This window comes from Photinus pyralis, unplaced genomic scaffold (assembly GCF_008802855.1).
Source record: "Photinus pyralis isolate 1611_PpyrPB1 unplaced genomic scaffold, Ppyr1.3 Ppyr1.4_LG2, whole genome shotgun sequence".
Taxonomy (NCBI): domain Eukaryota; kingdom Metazoa; phylum Arthropoda; class Insecta; order Coleoptera; family Lampyridae; genus Photinus; species Photinus pyralis.
In genome coordinates this window covers 28,775,912-28,789,736 of record NW_022170403.1, presented here as the reverse complement: position 1 = coordinate 28,789,736, position 13,825 = coordinate 28,775,912, and the positions used below count along the sequence as shown (strand labels likewise).

General features: G+C 36.7%; 1 protein-coding gene across 2 annotated transcripts; it reads right to left on the bottom strand.

Annotated features, from left to right (window-relative positions):
• Nucleotides 1–9,822: 9,822 nt before the first annotated feature.
• LOC116164760 (peroxidase-like) lies at nucleotides 9,823–12,902 on the bottom strand. 2 transcript variants are annotated; one of them, XM_031478981.1, is made up of 11 exons: nucleotides 12,775–12,902; nucleotides 12,063–12,297; nucleotides 11,672–12,015; nucleotides 11,430–11,626; nucleotides 11,189–11,384; nucleotides 10,946–11,143; nucleotides 10,777–10,900; nucleotides 10,588–10,738; nucleotides 10,373–10,540; nucleotides 10,025–10,329; nucleotides 9,823–9,975 (listed from the first exon to the last, which is right to left on the bottom strand). In XM_031478981.1, the coding sequence occupies exons 1-11, from the start codon at nucleotides 12,851–12,853 to the stop codon at nucleotides 9,906–9,908; spliced, it is 2,067 nt and encodes a 688-aa protein (XP_031334841.1). In that variant the 5' UTR covers nucleotides 12,854–12,902; the 3' UTR covers nucleotides 9,823–9,905. The 2 variants fall into 2 exon arrangements, with proteins under 2 accessions (XP_031334841.1, XP_031334842.1); XM_031478982.1 differs by having other exon boundaries at nucleotides 10,588–10,729.
• Between the last annotated feature and the right edge of the window lie 923 nt (nucleotides 12,903–13,825).

Here is a 13,825-nt window from a genome sequence, read left to right as displayed (position 1 = left end):
ATGTATCTCCGACGAATTGCACCATGAACTGGTTGAAGGTAATTATCGAGAACTGGCATTTAAAGGACACCTTCATTTTAGTTTGAAGCTTTGAAGCACAATTCCGGTCGAGGCGTTGGAACTGCCAAAAGTCCGGAGGCGCATCCCCTACGAATTGTTCATTTTGTTTTCTTCCCCATTGAAAGTATAATTGCCATGAATTTTCTTCATTTTACTGTTAGTGAAAGCAGGCAACAAATTAATCTCGAGGAAAAATGTTTTCTGTTTTTAAACATTTGTTTGCAATAGTCGTAATCCAATGTTATCTAATTTCTTGTCCCTCATGCTCTTGGTTCTAGTCCGTGGGCAGGAAATTCATTCGAGAGAAGTTGAACTTGGGCTCCATTAGACATTTAATTCTGAAATTGTATTAGAGTAATTTTTAATTATTTTCTTATTTTCTTTTATAATTGACATTTAATCGAAAATTCCCTTCTGCCACCTTCCAAAGCACATGGCTCTAGCTTACCTTGGTTTGTCCCTTCTTCTCCTTCCGCTATGACGACAAATCTGGGTTTTAATTCCAAATTTCAGGGTTGAAATAAATAATATAAAATCGGACCCTGACAAGTCGCGCAAGGGTTGAAACTTACCACGGACACAATAACGAGTAAACATTTAAAATAAAGCTGCATTCACGTTCAAAGTTTTAACTACAGATTATAGGAACACTAAAATTAAATGCAACTACACTCAAAAGGCAAAACGCAAAAAAAATGGAGAATAAAAATACAGAGGGGCTATTTTTCGAAACAACACAGAACAAGGAATGAAATAGGGGTAATAAGATTCTGCAAGGAAAGGAAGATAGTCATACAGCCCTTTGAATTTTCCTTCGCAATTGGTTTCTAGTCCATAACTTTTGATTGAGACGTCTAATCTAATCTAATAATTTTTGGTTAAAAAGGAAGGTTATACACTGCCTTTTTTTGAGGCCGGAAAAAAAAATTGTCTCAGATCGACCCGGAAAAAAAATTTTATTATTAATTTTATAGAATGTGGCCTGTAGAAACAATAACAGTTCCAAAATTGGGCTACTAGTTCAAAAGTTACAGCCCTTTGAATTTTCTTTCGAAATTGGTTTCTTTTCTAGTCTATAACTTTTGATTGAGAAGTCTGATCGAAAAAGTACGAATCGTTTTGGATTCTACGCACCAAAATTAATAAGAAAAAGTGTTTTCCCGAGAAATGTTGGTGCAGTCGATTTTTGGTAAAAAAGGAACGTTATACACTGCCTTTTTTTGAGCCCCGAAAAAAAAATTGTCTCAGACCGGGAAAAAACATTTTCTTATAGAATGTGGCCTCGCAGAATCCATAATTTCAAACAGTTCCAAGATCGGGCTATTAGATCAAAAGTTACACGAACGCACTTGGTTCGAACATCATAAAAGGAAGCTTTTTACACATGGAAATCACCTGGAGACAGATATCAAAAGCAGATTGGTTTCATTATGCCTGAAGAGAGATACAGAAATGAGTATAAAAATGCGTGTGGACTGCCAGGTGCAGGTATTAATGGTGACCATGCTCTTTTAAGGGAGATGGATAAAGGATATATAGAAAGGGCGATAGGAATTCACATAAAAAGGAAGGTTGCAGTGAAGTGTCATGAAAGTACAAGAAGGCAAATGGAAATGCATGAAGAATCCGATAAACAAAGGCGAGCGAACGGACAGGCGTGGGAACAGACTGATGGACAGACGGACGGACAAAGTGGCCACAATAGCGCATTTCCTTTATTTTTGTGGAAATGCGCTAAAATTGAACCCTTACACCGGTCTCACCTGTTAGCTCTACCCCCATCCATTAGTACTTTTCGTACGTTGTTTAAGACCCCTTCACCTACAACTATACCAAAATTCGCATTTACACGAATTATTCTCCCTATTTGGCAGTTTTTGGTCTTCGTTGCGTCGGTTACTTGGTACAGTAATATCAGACAATTACTGGTTGAGTGAAAAGGGAGTAATGATAAAAATTGGTATGTCTAAGACAACGTATATGAGAAAGAGAGTATGCTTAATAGTAAGAGGACTTAGAATTGAGAAAAAGGCTGGTGAAATGTTTGGTTTGGAGTGTTCTGTTGTATGGATGTGTAATATACATATTAAATAAAAGATTAGAAACACTGGAAACCTTCGAGATGTGGACTTGGAGGAGGTTGTTGAAAGTAAAATGGTGTGATAAGGTTAGAAATCAGGAAGTATTAAAAAGAGCAGGAGAAGAAAGATTACTGTTAAATTAGAAAGAGAAACTGGGTAAGTCACGTGGTTATATTTTGTTGAGAAACGTATTCGAGAAATCGGTAGAGACGGACAGTGGATGGAAACGAAGAAGAAGGAAAAGGAAATGGATTCATGATTTGAAGAAAGGAAGTGGCTAGGTGGGGATACAGAGAGAGACAATGAACCAGAAGTTGTGGAGGATGGACGTCACCTAAGAACCTACCAACTGGCCGACAACTGAAAATAAACCATGAAATCAGAAATCAACCTAGAAAGATTTTCAAGTAAAATTGATAGGAGCAATTTAATTTGGTTAAGAATTTTCGAGTTTACTTAGGAAGCCGAAATTTTATTTCACGAAGGGAGGCTCAACCCCCTTAGATACATCAAGTCCGCTGTATAGTACAATTATTTTAGTACACTTGCAATCAAAGAAGTAGAACTGTTTATTAAACAAATGCATCGCTCTAATCGCAATTTGAATCATTTCTGAAACTAAAATGTTACAACAATATTTAGTAATTAGAACGGCAAAGTTTTATATGTTTTAACTACCAAAAAGTTTTTGTTGACCATTTTTACTGAGCGAGAAAAAAATTTTTTTTTGTTTAATGTAAGTATTTTATTTCTCTGGGTGGAGACGAACCTATCAGTGGGCGATCGCTTAAAAAAATTGACGTCTACAACGGTTTTAAGAATTATTTTAATGATGATAGTTCTGATATCGTTCGATTTGGAATACCATTTGCTAGATAAGGATCAAAAATTAGTTTCTGGAAAATGTTATAGGTACCCAGGGCTGTTGAAAAAGAAAATTTGCAGGAAACTTTGGTGATTTGACATTGTTTTTTTGCAAAAATTGTAGTCTTTGGCATATTTTTGTTTATGGTTTACCTACTAGTATGCAATCAATCAATCAAGGAATTATGAGCCGTGAATGATGCGTTTAAAATTAGTAAAATGTTTGTCACATTCTCAAAAGCATTTCTAATATAAAACAAGGAAATGATCGTATCGAAATTCATTGATTTATTGATTTACATGAAGATTATTTAGATATAGAAAACACATGAGCGTTTACTTAAGGTGGCCAAAGCTTCTTTGTCCTTTGTATACTAAATGACTTGACATTTTGCTTATTAAAAGTGAAAATTGATTGAGGATTTCCCAAAAGAAGTTCAAGATAAACAAAAAATTACGACCTTAAGGAGAGGGGTCTAAAATGTAGATTTCCAGCCAGTTACGGAAAAGGATGGATTGCTTACATGGTACAAGACTTGGAGGTCGGAATCGTGCTGAAAAATTAGCGATACATCTGAAAATTATAACTATCCTGGTGGATAGGTGGATGGAAGTATACATCTAATGGACTAATTCCCAAAATATTCTTAATAATCGTAAAAACTTAAAGATTGGATTACTTAACAGCGCAAAATATAGCTTTCCCTTAATTAAATAAAAGTCCAAACCACACAAGTGACAGAAAAAATCGCCAAAGAAAATGAAACTGTAGCTAATATTTAATTTCTCCAACATAATTAGTAAACAGAAATATGCACTTTCGATATTCTTTTTTGCTATACCTATTGCTTTTACTATTGGAAGAATGTTGGACACATAATTTATGTAATATCGGGAGAAGTTGCCTACTCACGCTGCAAGACGATTCGCATTGAATGCCAAATGCATGGAACCATAAAATTTGATCAAAATTCAATCATCACATCTCACCTTCTCCTGTAAGACGCGTGCCTTTGTAACAGCGCTGACTAATCGAAGAACCGCAAAAACCTCAAACAAATCAATTAGTGCGCAAATTGTAATTGTCCTTGTTGATTGTTACGAAACGGGTTAAAGTGTCTAAATCAACCACATAGTATAAACTTTTTTTGAATAGTTACGCAATTTATACATAAATACAAACACTCAAATCGGCCTTGTCGGTTTAATTAAACTGTAGTCTTTTAATTTTGCCCGACTGAAATTTAAATCTGACCTCAATATGCATCGAAATTGTCTTACAAGATAAAAAAAATCTTTACCTTCAGTTAGCAGTTTAATTCAATGTCGTTTTAATCATTAGGGGTCCTAAGAACGCTATCGGCATTTGTAGGTATGTGCTGATGGAATGGCTTCGTAGGAAATCCTTATATATATGCTAATAGAGATTGGCATTGTCTAAGTCTAAGGCTATTTCGAATGCAGTTGCATTGTTTGTCTAAATAGCGACAAAGATCAAAGTTCCTGGCTCGTTGATTAGCATCCGCCTTCTCCATTTTGGGACACTGGATTGCACTAGAAAATCATTTGCATCCTTGAGCAAAAATTAGGATTACTCAAAAGGATAAACGGAAATACGTAATGTGATGGGATAATGGGTTTGGTAACTTAGACTAATGGAGGTGATTATTCTGATGGATATGGGTCATCACTTAATTGTTCCATTGGTTATGGGTAAAATATCCAACAATGAATATCATTTGTAATATATTCAACCCCATTTTGTAACAATGGGCCGCAGCTTCATTAAAAAGTCAGATAAGGATTGATGGAAAGCACAATTTAAACGGAAACGGAAAATAGGGTCATAAGAGAGGAAGTTGGACGCTTCGTCTCTCCTGCCCATTGATCGCCTTCTATGATGTCTAGGACGAGAGTGGGCCAATTATACTCCCGGCAGTGCAGGGAGATCAAATAGCTTTATTGATAATTTGAAAACTTAGGGAGGAAATATTTTAAGAGCGTGGATCGGTAACTATGCGTAGGACCTTTATTAAAAAAAAACTTACCATTCATTCGAATTTCTAAAAATTCCGACCTTGGAAAAATCCGTTACATTTACATATTCTACAAATGGCATATAATATTAAATGAACCTTAGTGCAAATGTGGCGAAAAAGTGACGAAACAGTCACGTACAAAAGAATGTCGTTATTTGACTATAAAATAGTTGTGATAAAAGTGAGAACGAAGAAGACGTAGTTGAAAAATGTAACGGGTTAGTTACAGTTCCACGGGTTGAACATCCTGCGCTCCTAAAATAAAATTTAATGTCTACGGCACTGGTACTGGTACTATAACAGCTAATCTTTCGTAACAACTACAAGAAATTTTTTTAATCTATATTATAATCACGGTTCAATAATTAAATATTAGATTTTTAATCTGGTACCTACAAATTCTTACTCAAAAACGAATTTACTTCCTGTATGCTAAATAAAAAATTTTAAACCCACGCAACAGACTGGAATTACTGAACTTAAAATTTCAATTTTACAATTAACAAGAAAAGGAAAAAAATAGCTTCGGTCTTCTTATTTATAAAAAATACACAAATTTGTTCATGGGATAACCCTGCGACCTCTTCATGGATTAAAAAATGATTTCAAATGCAAACTCGTTATACAAACTCCCCAAAAACGATCGATTCCTATTTTTTATACGATGTAAAAATTAAAAAAAAAACTGCTTTTATCGATGCATTGGAAGTTTCTGCACTTGCCAGTTGAATTTCTCCTTTGGTAGGCAGCAGTAATTTGAAAAATTGGACGGTGGAACGCCTTGGTTAGGCAGTGGGGTCGGACCTCTTTTACTACCAGTTGAATAGGGTTGTTAAAAATTAATTTTCGAAAGATGGTTGACGTAATTTAATTCAGGCACAAACCGTGCTTCAAGCTTACTTTGAAGTTGAACTTTACGTTATTTACAGTAGTAAATTACGGATGTTCCGCAGTCCCTACATATCATTTTAACTTATGGTTTTAACGACAAACAGAAGCTTGAATTAATTCTCTTTAACTTTTTTACCTGTAGCCGTTTTTTTAGTACGTTATGAGCACCTCAACACAATAGATGCTTAACTTTGATTAATTTACGTAACTTGCTACTACAAATCTGGCGCAACGGAATGTTTTGCACCTTGGACTCTAACGCCTTCGTAGTAGTAATTTATTTAAGCGCGAACACCTTAATTTAATAGTGCAACGAAACGGAAAACGTCTGCAAACCCAGCGTTCACTAGGTTTTGATACATATATAAGTACAGCGGAGATTGCTCCTCGTACTCGGGCGCAATTGTTTCTAGAACCGGCAAACTTTTCCACTCTTATCTGCATGAACACTGTTTCTTACCTTAAAACGCTTTATTTCCCGAATATAAGGTCTGTTCTCTTTCTTTAGAAATTTCCTATACGAGCAAATTTGTAAATTTAACAAAAAAATCTTTAAGCGGCCACCTGTTATAAAAATACGTGGGCGAAATGGTAAGACGACGTAAACAATGCGTGAGAGAGATCGATTTGGAGGATGAGGCGCGAGAAGGGGAAACGGTAATGAAGTGGTAATAAAACTTAAAAGATACTTAAGAACAAGAAAAGATGAACGATTCGTGCCGAAAGTGTTGAACGAGAATGGGGGGATATGTGAATGAAGACGGTGTGCAGGAAATAATTGTAAAAGCGGGAGGTGTGAGGGATGCAGGCGTGGAAAGTCACGTATATAATGAAGCGCTTTCAGATAAGAAGAGAGTGTGCAAGAGGATGAGATTCAAAACACCACAGGGCTGCCAGTCCTAAAGATCTTACGCACCATGAGAGGCGGATTTTCTGCTATACCCTTACATGTAGAAAAATGTGACCGAAGCTAGGTTTGCGGCGGGTTCGTTTCGATTTTTCACTAGGCTGCTTCATTAGGAAAAATTAGGTGGGAGAGGGAGCGACTGAACCTTCAATAAGGTTTTTTTAGATCGCGCAACATTTACCTTCAACTTAAAGTTTCAAGACGAATCCGTATAATCGAAGTGTATGGAATATTAAATTTAACAGCTGCGTAATCGTACGTAATATTTTCATAGCGAAATCAAGTACTTGATAAATAATAAATCAATAAATTAAAGAGAAGACTAAGCCACCAATTCGACGGAATTATTGTCGTGTGTGCTTTTAAATTCTTTTCGAGCTACCATGACAAGTAAAACTAATATAACGTGGCGTATTTATGCAAAAGGGGAACTTCGTTGTGTAATAGGAATCAACAGGTTGACTGATTTAAGACAATTGGGTACTAGGACAATTCATCCTCAAAACAATGCGCTTCCGGAAAATGCGCTCCCAGGACACATCGCTTCCGGAAAAAATACATGTTGATACCACTTTGTGATTCAAAACAGGATCGTATCTATCTAGCTTCTGATGGTGGTCAGCTATAGTCTTGATTGTACCAATATTACAGTACACACATAAAGAAAATAGGTTGTCTGCTTGCTGGTTATTTAGCACCATCTATGAGCGCTTGTAACCGGCGAAGAAGATTCCTGTCAGACAACCAGATAAAATACAAAAATACAAGGAATTCCCGAAAATTGATGCAATAATCTGTCAATAATCTTTAAAACTTTCAACACCAGCCACCAGTTTGACAATAGGCTTTAAAAATTATTAGAAGAACCAATTAACACTGTTAAAAAAATCCACGGGACCGAATTATTCTAGGGGAACATTTTCAGTTATCGAATTGGTCTGTGAGCGAATTGTTCTGGGAGCCAAATATGCTGGCGGGAATTGTCCGGAAACGAATTATCCGGGCGTGAATAGTCCGCACAGCTTAAAGGGCAGCCGGTAAAGGGTTTAAAGACGATTAGTTAGTGCTTTTGTGGGTTGTTAAAACCCTAAGTATACAAGGGGAACGTTTCGCTCCACTTTCAACTCTCCGTAGTCTTCGACTAGGACTGGGTGGTACGAATGGGACTTCTACGTTGTCTTTTACTATGACAATCTTTTGTGTGTTAGAATGTGAGACACAATCGCGAAAGGAACTGAATAAAAAACAGAATTTTGTGCGTGCGAAGGGAATAAGAAAAATGAAATTTATTACGCATAAAGCTTGATTCCGCGGAGTATATCCAAAGGAAAAAAAGAACCAGCAAGAAAAAACGTGGCACAACACACAAAAATGCAAGAAATAAATCAACTACGGCAACAAAGTACAAACAGAAATACTAAAATCGTACAACGAGGTAATCGAGTTAAATGTAGTTAAACAAATTTATCAGAACGAGATAGATATAAATGAGATCGTAACCTCAAATGGAAAACAAGATAAATCACTTGAGTATAAAACACACCTACGGTTCAAATTAAAAAAAAAAACTCATAAAATGATACATTGCATGTACCTAAAGAACATCAAAATGGGCTTTACTTTGTTCGGGAACCAGTCTTTAAACAAGGTTGAACTGAACAACCAGTGGTCTCAACGACATCATCCTCTGACTTCCTGTAATAATTCTCCCCAAGCCGGTTTCAACGACTGCGTAGAACGGTGCTTTGAATTTACTTTCATTGGAAGGTGTTTTGCCTATCTGTAGGGGTGTGTTTTAATAAGTTCTATGAAGAATTTATGTGATAATTCCAAAAAAGTTTCCTGAAGATGTCGCAAAGTTGATTTTTCTACAATCGGTATCCAAAGTAAGCATTTGCGCTCGTATTTGACAACGCAAACGTAACCTTTTTCGAGGAATGTCACTAAAAAAACGCTCGCTCTCCCAATTATTAACAATAAATCAAATATGCATTGCTCAGAGTATCCAATGACAACGAGTAAATGACATCTAAGATGATCTAAGATGCACATCTTTAATTTGAGTGAAAGATGTAAAATTTTGGAAATTTTGGAAATGTGAACTGCCCAATTGTAGAAAAAATCTTGTGTGTAACTCGAGCGCAAATTGATTGTCGATTTCAAGAGATTGCCGCGCTCCTTCGTCGTGCGGCAACGGTCTCTTTCAATCGACAATATATCATTTTCGTACTTCCGAGACTAAAGTGACAACTTCACTCCTTTATGACAAGTACTGAAGTGTCACTTTTTGTCCCGCCGGGATTAAATTTGGACGAAAATCCCGGAAGGATCAAATTACTAACAAGGCAATTTCAGTAGGTTGTTCCACATTTTGTATGCTGCACTACTTTTTAAACGCATCGTACTGCTGCTCATATAGTTTTTTGGATTTCGGTGGTATCAATTCTTTACCTATTTTGGCTGCTTTTGATTAATATCAAATACACCTTTGTCACCCACCACCAAAATTATGACCAAAGCAATGACAGTTTCCAAATTATTTTTGTTACCATAGCATAGGGTTTGTCGTATCAACGCAACGTTCCCATGGTAACCTGTTAAGCAGCGATTTTTTGAAAGAACGCTTTCTCTAACTCCATACATATTAAGTGTTTCAGTTTCGGAAGTACGAAAAATATCGTATATACCTTGCGACTGAAGTAGTGGTCTTAATCCCTCAGGTAAATTATGGCCCTCCCTTCGGTCGGGCCATAAACTTTACCTTCGGGATTAAAAGTACTACTTCAGTCCCGCGGTATATAATATACTATTTGCGCTCTTAATACACAAATAGCTATTTTTTTAGGGGAATTTTCTAAAGACAAGCCTAACCGATTTTTTGAGACCTTTGTTTTCGAGGATTTTAAGAATATTTTAAAAAAAGATTGCGTATTGCTTCTAACCACTGCATTGTAGTTGAATGCTACCTTGGTACTTTTATTTTAAATGTGCCAACCGTGCGACTGATAGGAAAAAGTTCACTATATCTGTATAATTCATTATCTCATCACTGTTTAATGCAAGCTATTTCTTCTTCCATACTTTTAGATTTAAATGGGGTATTACATTACCCGTGCAGGATACTAATGGATTACTACAACAACCAAACTAAATAAGTGTAGAAAATGCGTTTCAAAATCTACCTATCACAAATTTGCATGAACACTTTAGGTTGCATATACACAATATCATCACCATTGTCGCAGAATATCCTTGCAAGCGTTACTTTCTGGATTTCCTTCAACTGGGCATCCGTAAACGGATTCGGTTGCTTCTTATTCGTGTAAAAGTACCTATCACCATTCTTAGTGCGCTTCATTTGCTCCCCAATGATGTAGGAGAACGTCGGCCCTAACAATGAATTTGGCAACGGCCTTTCGGACATTCCCCCGATTATCAAGTCGATATCCCAGGGACTTTGATAAACTTTTCTCAGGAGAGTTACGTGCTACAAGAAAACGTTTTAAATTTTTTCTGGCGAAAAGTCTTACTTCCATAGGGGTGACGTCTTCCAAAGTGGAAAACTGGGTAACATTTGGATAGCCAATTATTGAACGAAAAGATGCGTAGGTAGGTAGACCGTGATCACGTCCTCGCTGTATGTCTAAGCTGACGATATCAAAGCCATGGGAGTCAGTTTGGTATAAGTGGTTTCTTATCTACAATAAGCCAGGGTGACTGAAGCAAAATTGTATAAACAATTTACACTATCTGCGTAATTTAAATCCAATTTTGGGCAATTTTGTGTAGCCATGCCGCGAATGAATCCATCAAAGTTTTCCTCCAAGATGCATGGCTTGTAGAAGTAGTCTTTCAAATCGTATGTCTTTGTGAGAGTACGATTGCGGCTATAAGTTCTAAAAAAAATATTTAATATTGTGATGTAATACCGTACCTGACACTATCGTCGATTAAGGAGTTGACAAATTTGATGGCAGCTGTTGCAAAGCTATTGCTCGTTCTGGGATCCAGTTCTGATTGAGATGGTGGCGAGTTTACTTTATCCATTTGGCTTTGATCTGCAACGGTTAGTTGTAGTAATCCCCTTGCTCCAAATTTCTTACTCAATATAACTGGCAGCCACTCGTTGTATGTGATGTGTTGCAAAAGTGCAATCACTATCCGTCTGGTTTCTTGAAACAGTTCTTCATCATTCCAGTGATTGTTAATCCCATGTAAAGCTGCTGCAATTCGATTGTGTTCCCGAAGCCACAACGTATGCAACAGTGTAAGGAGTGGCAGCTCATTTACACGTGAGTCGCCTATGACTACAGTAAAATACATTTGGTACACTTACAATAACCAACCAGAAATGTAGCAGGTACCATTTTGAGTAAGGTATTGGCAGTCAATTATTGGATTTGTAGACCTTGGCAAAAACATGCTTTTCGACGTGCCGCTATACTTTAATAAACCATTGCGAAATTGCCTTCGTAGGTTTAGTTTGGTTTTCTCCACGCCGTACAATTGAGATCCATCCAGAAAGTGACTAGCTTGGTTTAGCTAGAAAATCGATGGAGGAATAATGGAATATTCCCAACGGAGTACCTGCTCAAGCGATCCCAAAGTACAGTTCATGCGGATAGCACCAATTGATCTAACATAAGGGATGCACCTGACAAATAGCTTTGAATAAATGTAGTCATCAAATGGGACACGTATTGGGGCACAGAGAGGATGGACGTGCCTCGGTGAGAGATTGCTTCCATCGTTATCGCAGCATTCGATGGTCTTCTTGGAGTGAACTAAGTAACTAAAAGGGTACAATTGGCGTAAACATTCACACTTACCCATAACGCTCGAAGCAGTAAAAGTCATATCGTGCTCAATGAATCGACCCCAATACGCCACCGCTGTTGTTAAATTATCGTATACAGTGGACTCATTCTGACTTATTGTAGTACTGACTAAGCGCGCTGAGGGTAAAAGAAACGCCCGGTGAACTGATCGACGGATTTCTTGCAGACCGTCTCCATAATAGGCCTCAAGCAACCTGGAGTAGCTACTAAATGCACCTCCATGAAACCCGTCCGTGGAATCACTGCAAGAACCATCTATCGGTCGATATTTGCTATGTAAGCACTCTTTTTTTGAGCATGACCAACTGAACGGTGTTCCCTGTGGTGTCCGACCCCTGCAATCAAATGTTATTCCAAGTTTTCCTTTTTAACAACCCCAAACGTGATGCGAAGTTGATCTTTCAAGTGTCTCAAGGCATACGCAGCGATAAGCGCATTCTTCTCTTGTAATAAAGCTTCGTCTTGCGGTTGTGAGGTCAAGAGTTGACCATGTGAAGCAGAACCCACTTGAACATGAATATTGGACCAATCCAAGGCTCTTTCTAGTCTCTCCCAATGATCGATAATGTTCTTCGCGTACAGCACCGACTGAGGTTCAGATACACTTGAATTTGAATCTAAAATTATACAGGGAGGTGACTATTGCGTGACGCAGCATAGGATTTACAATGTTTTGTTCAAATATTGGCTCCCCTAATTATTTTAGAGCTAAACCGTATTTAGACTTTATGTAGAGAAAGAGAAGTAATTTCGAACCCACACAGATCATCACCTTTAAGTGTTCTTCATTTTGGTAATGGTAAAACGGGGAAAAGGAAATGCGCTTTGTAGAAAAATCAGTGATCCTATAAAATATAAAGGCGCGATATTATGTTTTGTCCAATATTACTACGAAAACCCACTTCAAATGCTGATTTAGACAATTGGTGCCGTTGAATACTACAATTGTATTTATTAAATACAATGGTAATATTACCGTTGATTAATCATTTATCAACCAACGATATTACTAAAAATTTCTTATTTTTGGGTGGATACTTCTTTATGTGATTATAATGTTGTCAGCGATTAAGACAATATATGGAGGAGCTCACCTATCGTGCCTTCCAAGTGTTCAACTGCAAGTATTACAGGAAACGACACAATAAGAACAAAACTATTAAAATACCTCATACTGATCACATTACAAAATAATACAACATAACCAAATAACGTCCTGTCAGACTATTCAGAAATTGTGATTAAATACCTGCAAAATTAGGTACCAATTGAATTATCAGCGAGCGTGATATTTGTTAATATCAGTTCACTTGCAGAATTGTTTATAGAACTTACTTGGGTTATATTTTGTGGTGTTGAGAACATGTTTGGCAAATAAATTTCAAAAATAACGATAAATAATAACATCAAAATGTCATTCGTGTGAATAAAACCCCCTAGGTATCTAAATAAATTCTGATAGTATTGCTCACTTTTTTTGTGTACGGATCCGATGACGGGTAGATTCACTGCCAGTCCTGAAAAAAAATCAAGTCCACTAACTGTGTGCCCATACAGTTTCTACCTACCATTATTCGATTGAGGGGGTTGTAAATTCTGTTGTGGGTCAAATATTTTTATTCCCTTAATCGAGTATATTAAAACAATCTACAGGCAACCCTTAAATTGCCAAGTATAGGTGGAATTCCATTGCGTTTGAAAAATTCGTAAGTTAAAAAAATTCGTTCTTACTTACGTAGCAATATTCGATGGCGGGGGTTGTAAATTTGGTTGTGGGTCAATTCTCTTTATTTCATTGATCGATTATAGTAAAAGAATCTACAAGCAACCCTTATATTGCCAAGTATAAGTAAAATCCCATCCCGTTTAAAAATTTCGTATTTTTTAAGAAAATTCTTTCTTACTTACGTGTCAGTATTCGATTGCGGGGGTTGTAAATTCGGTTATGGATCAAATATTTTTATTTCATTGATCGATTATATTAAAAGAATCTACAAGCAACCCTTATATTGTCAAGTATGAGTAAAATCCCATCCCGTTTAAAAAATTCCTAATTTTTACTTCAATTGTCTTTTAATTACGTCTCAGTATTCGATTGCGGGTGTTGTAAATTCTGTTGTGGGTCAAATATCTTTATTTCATTGA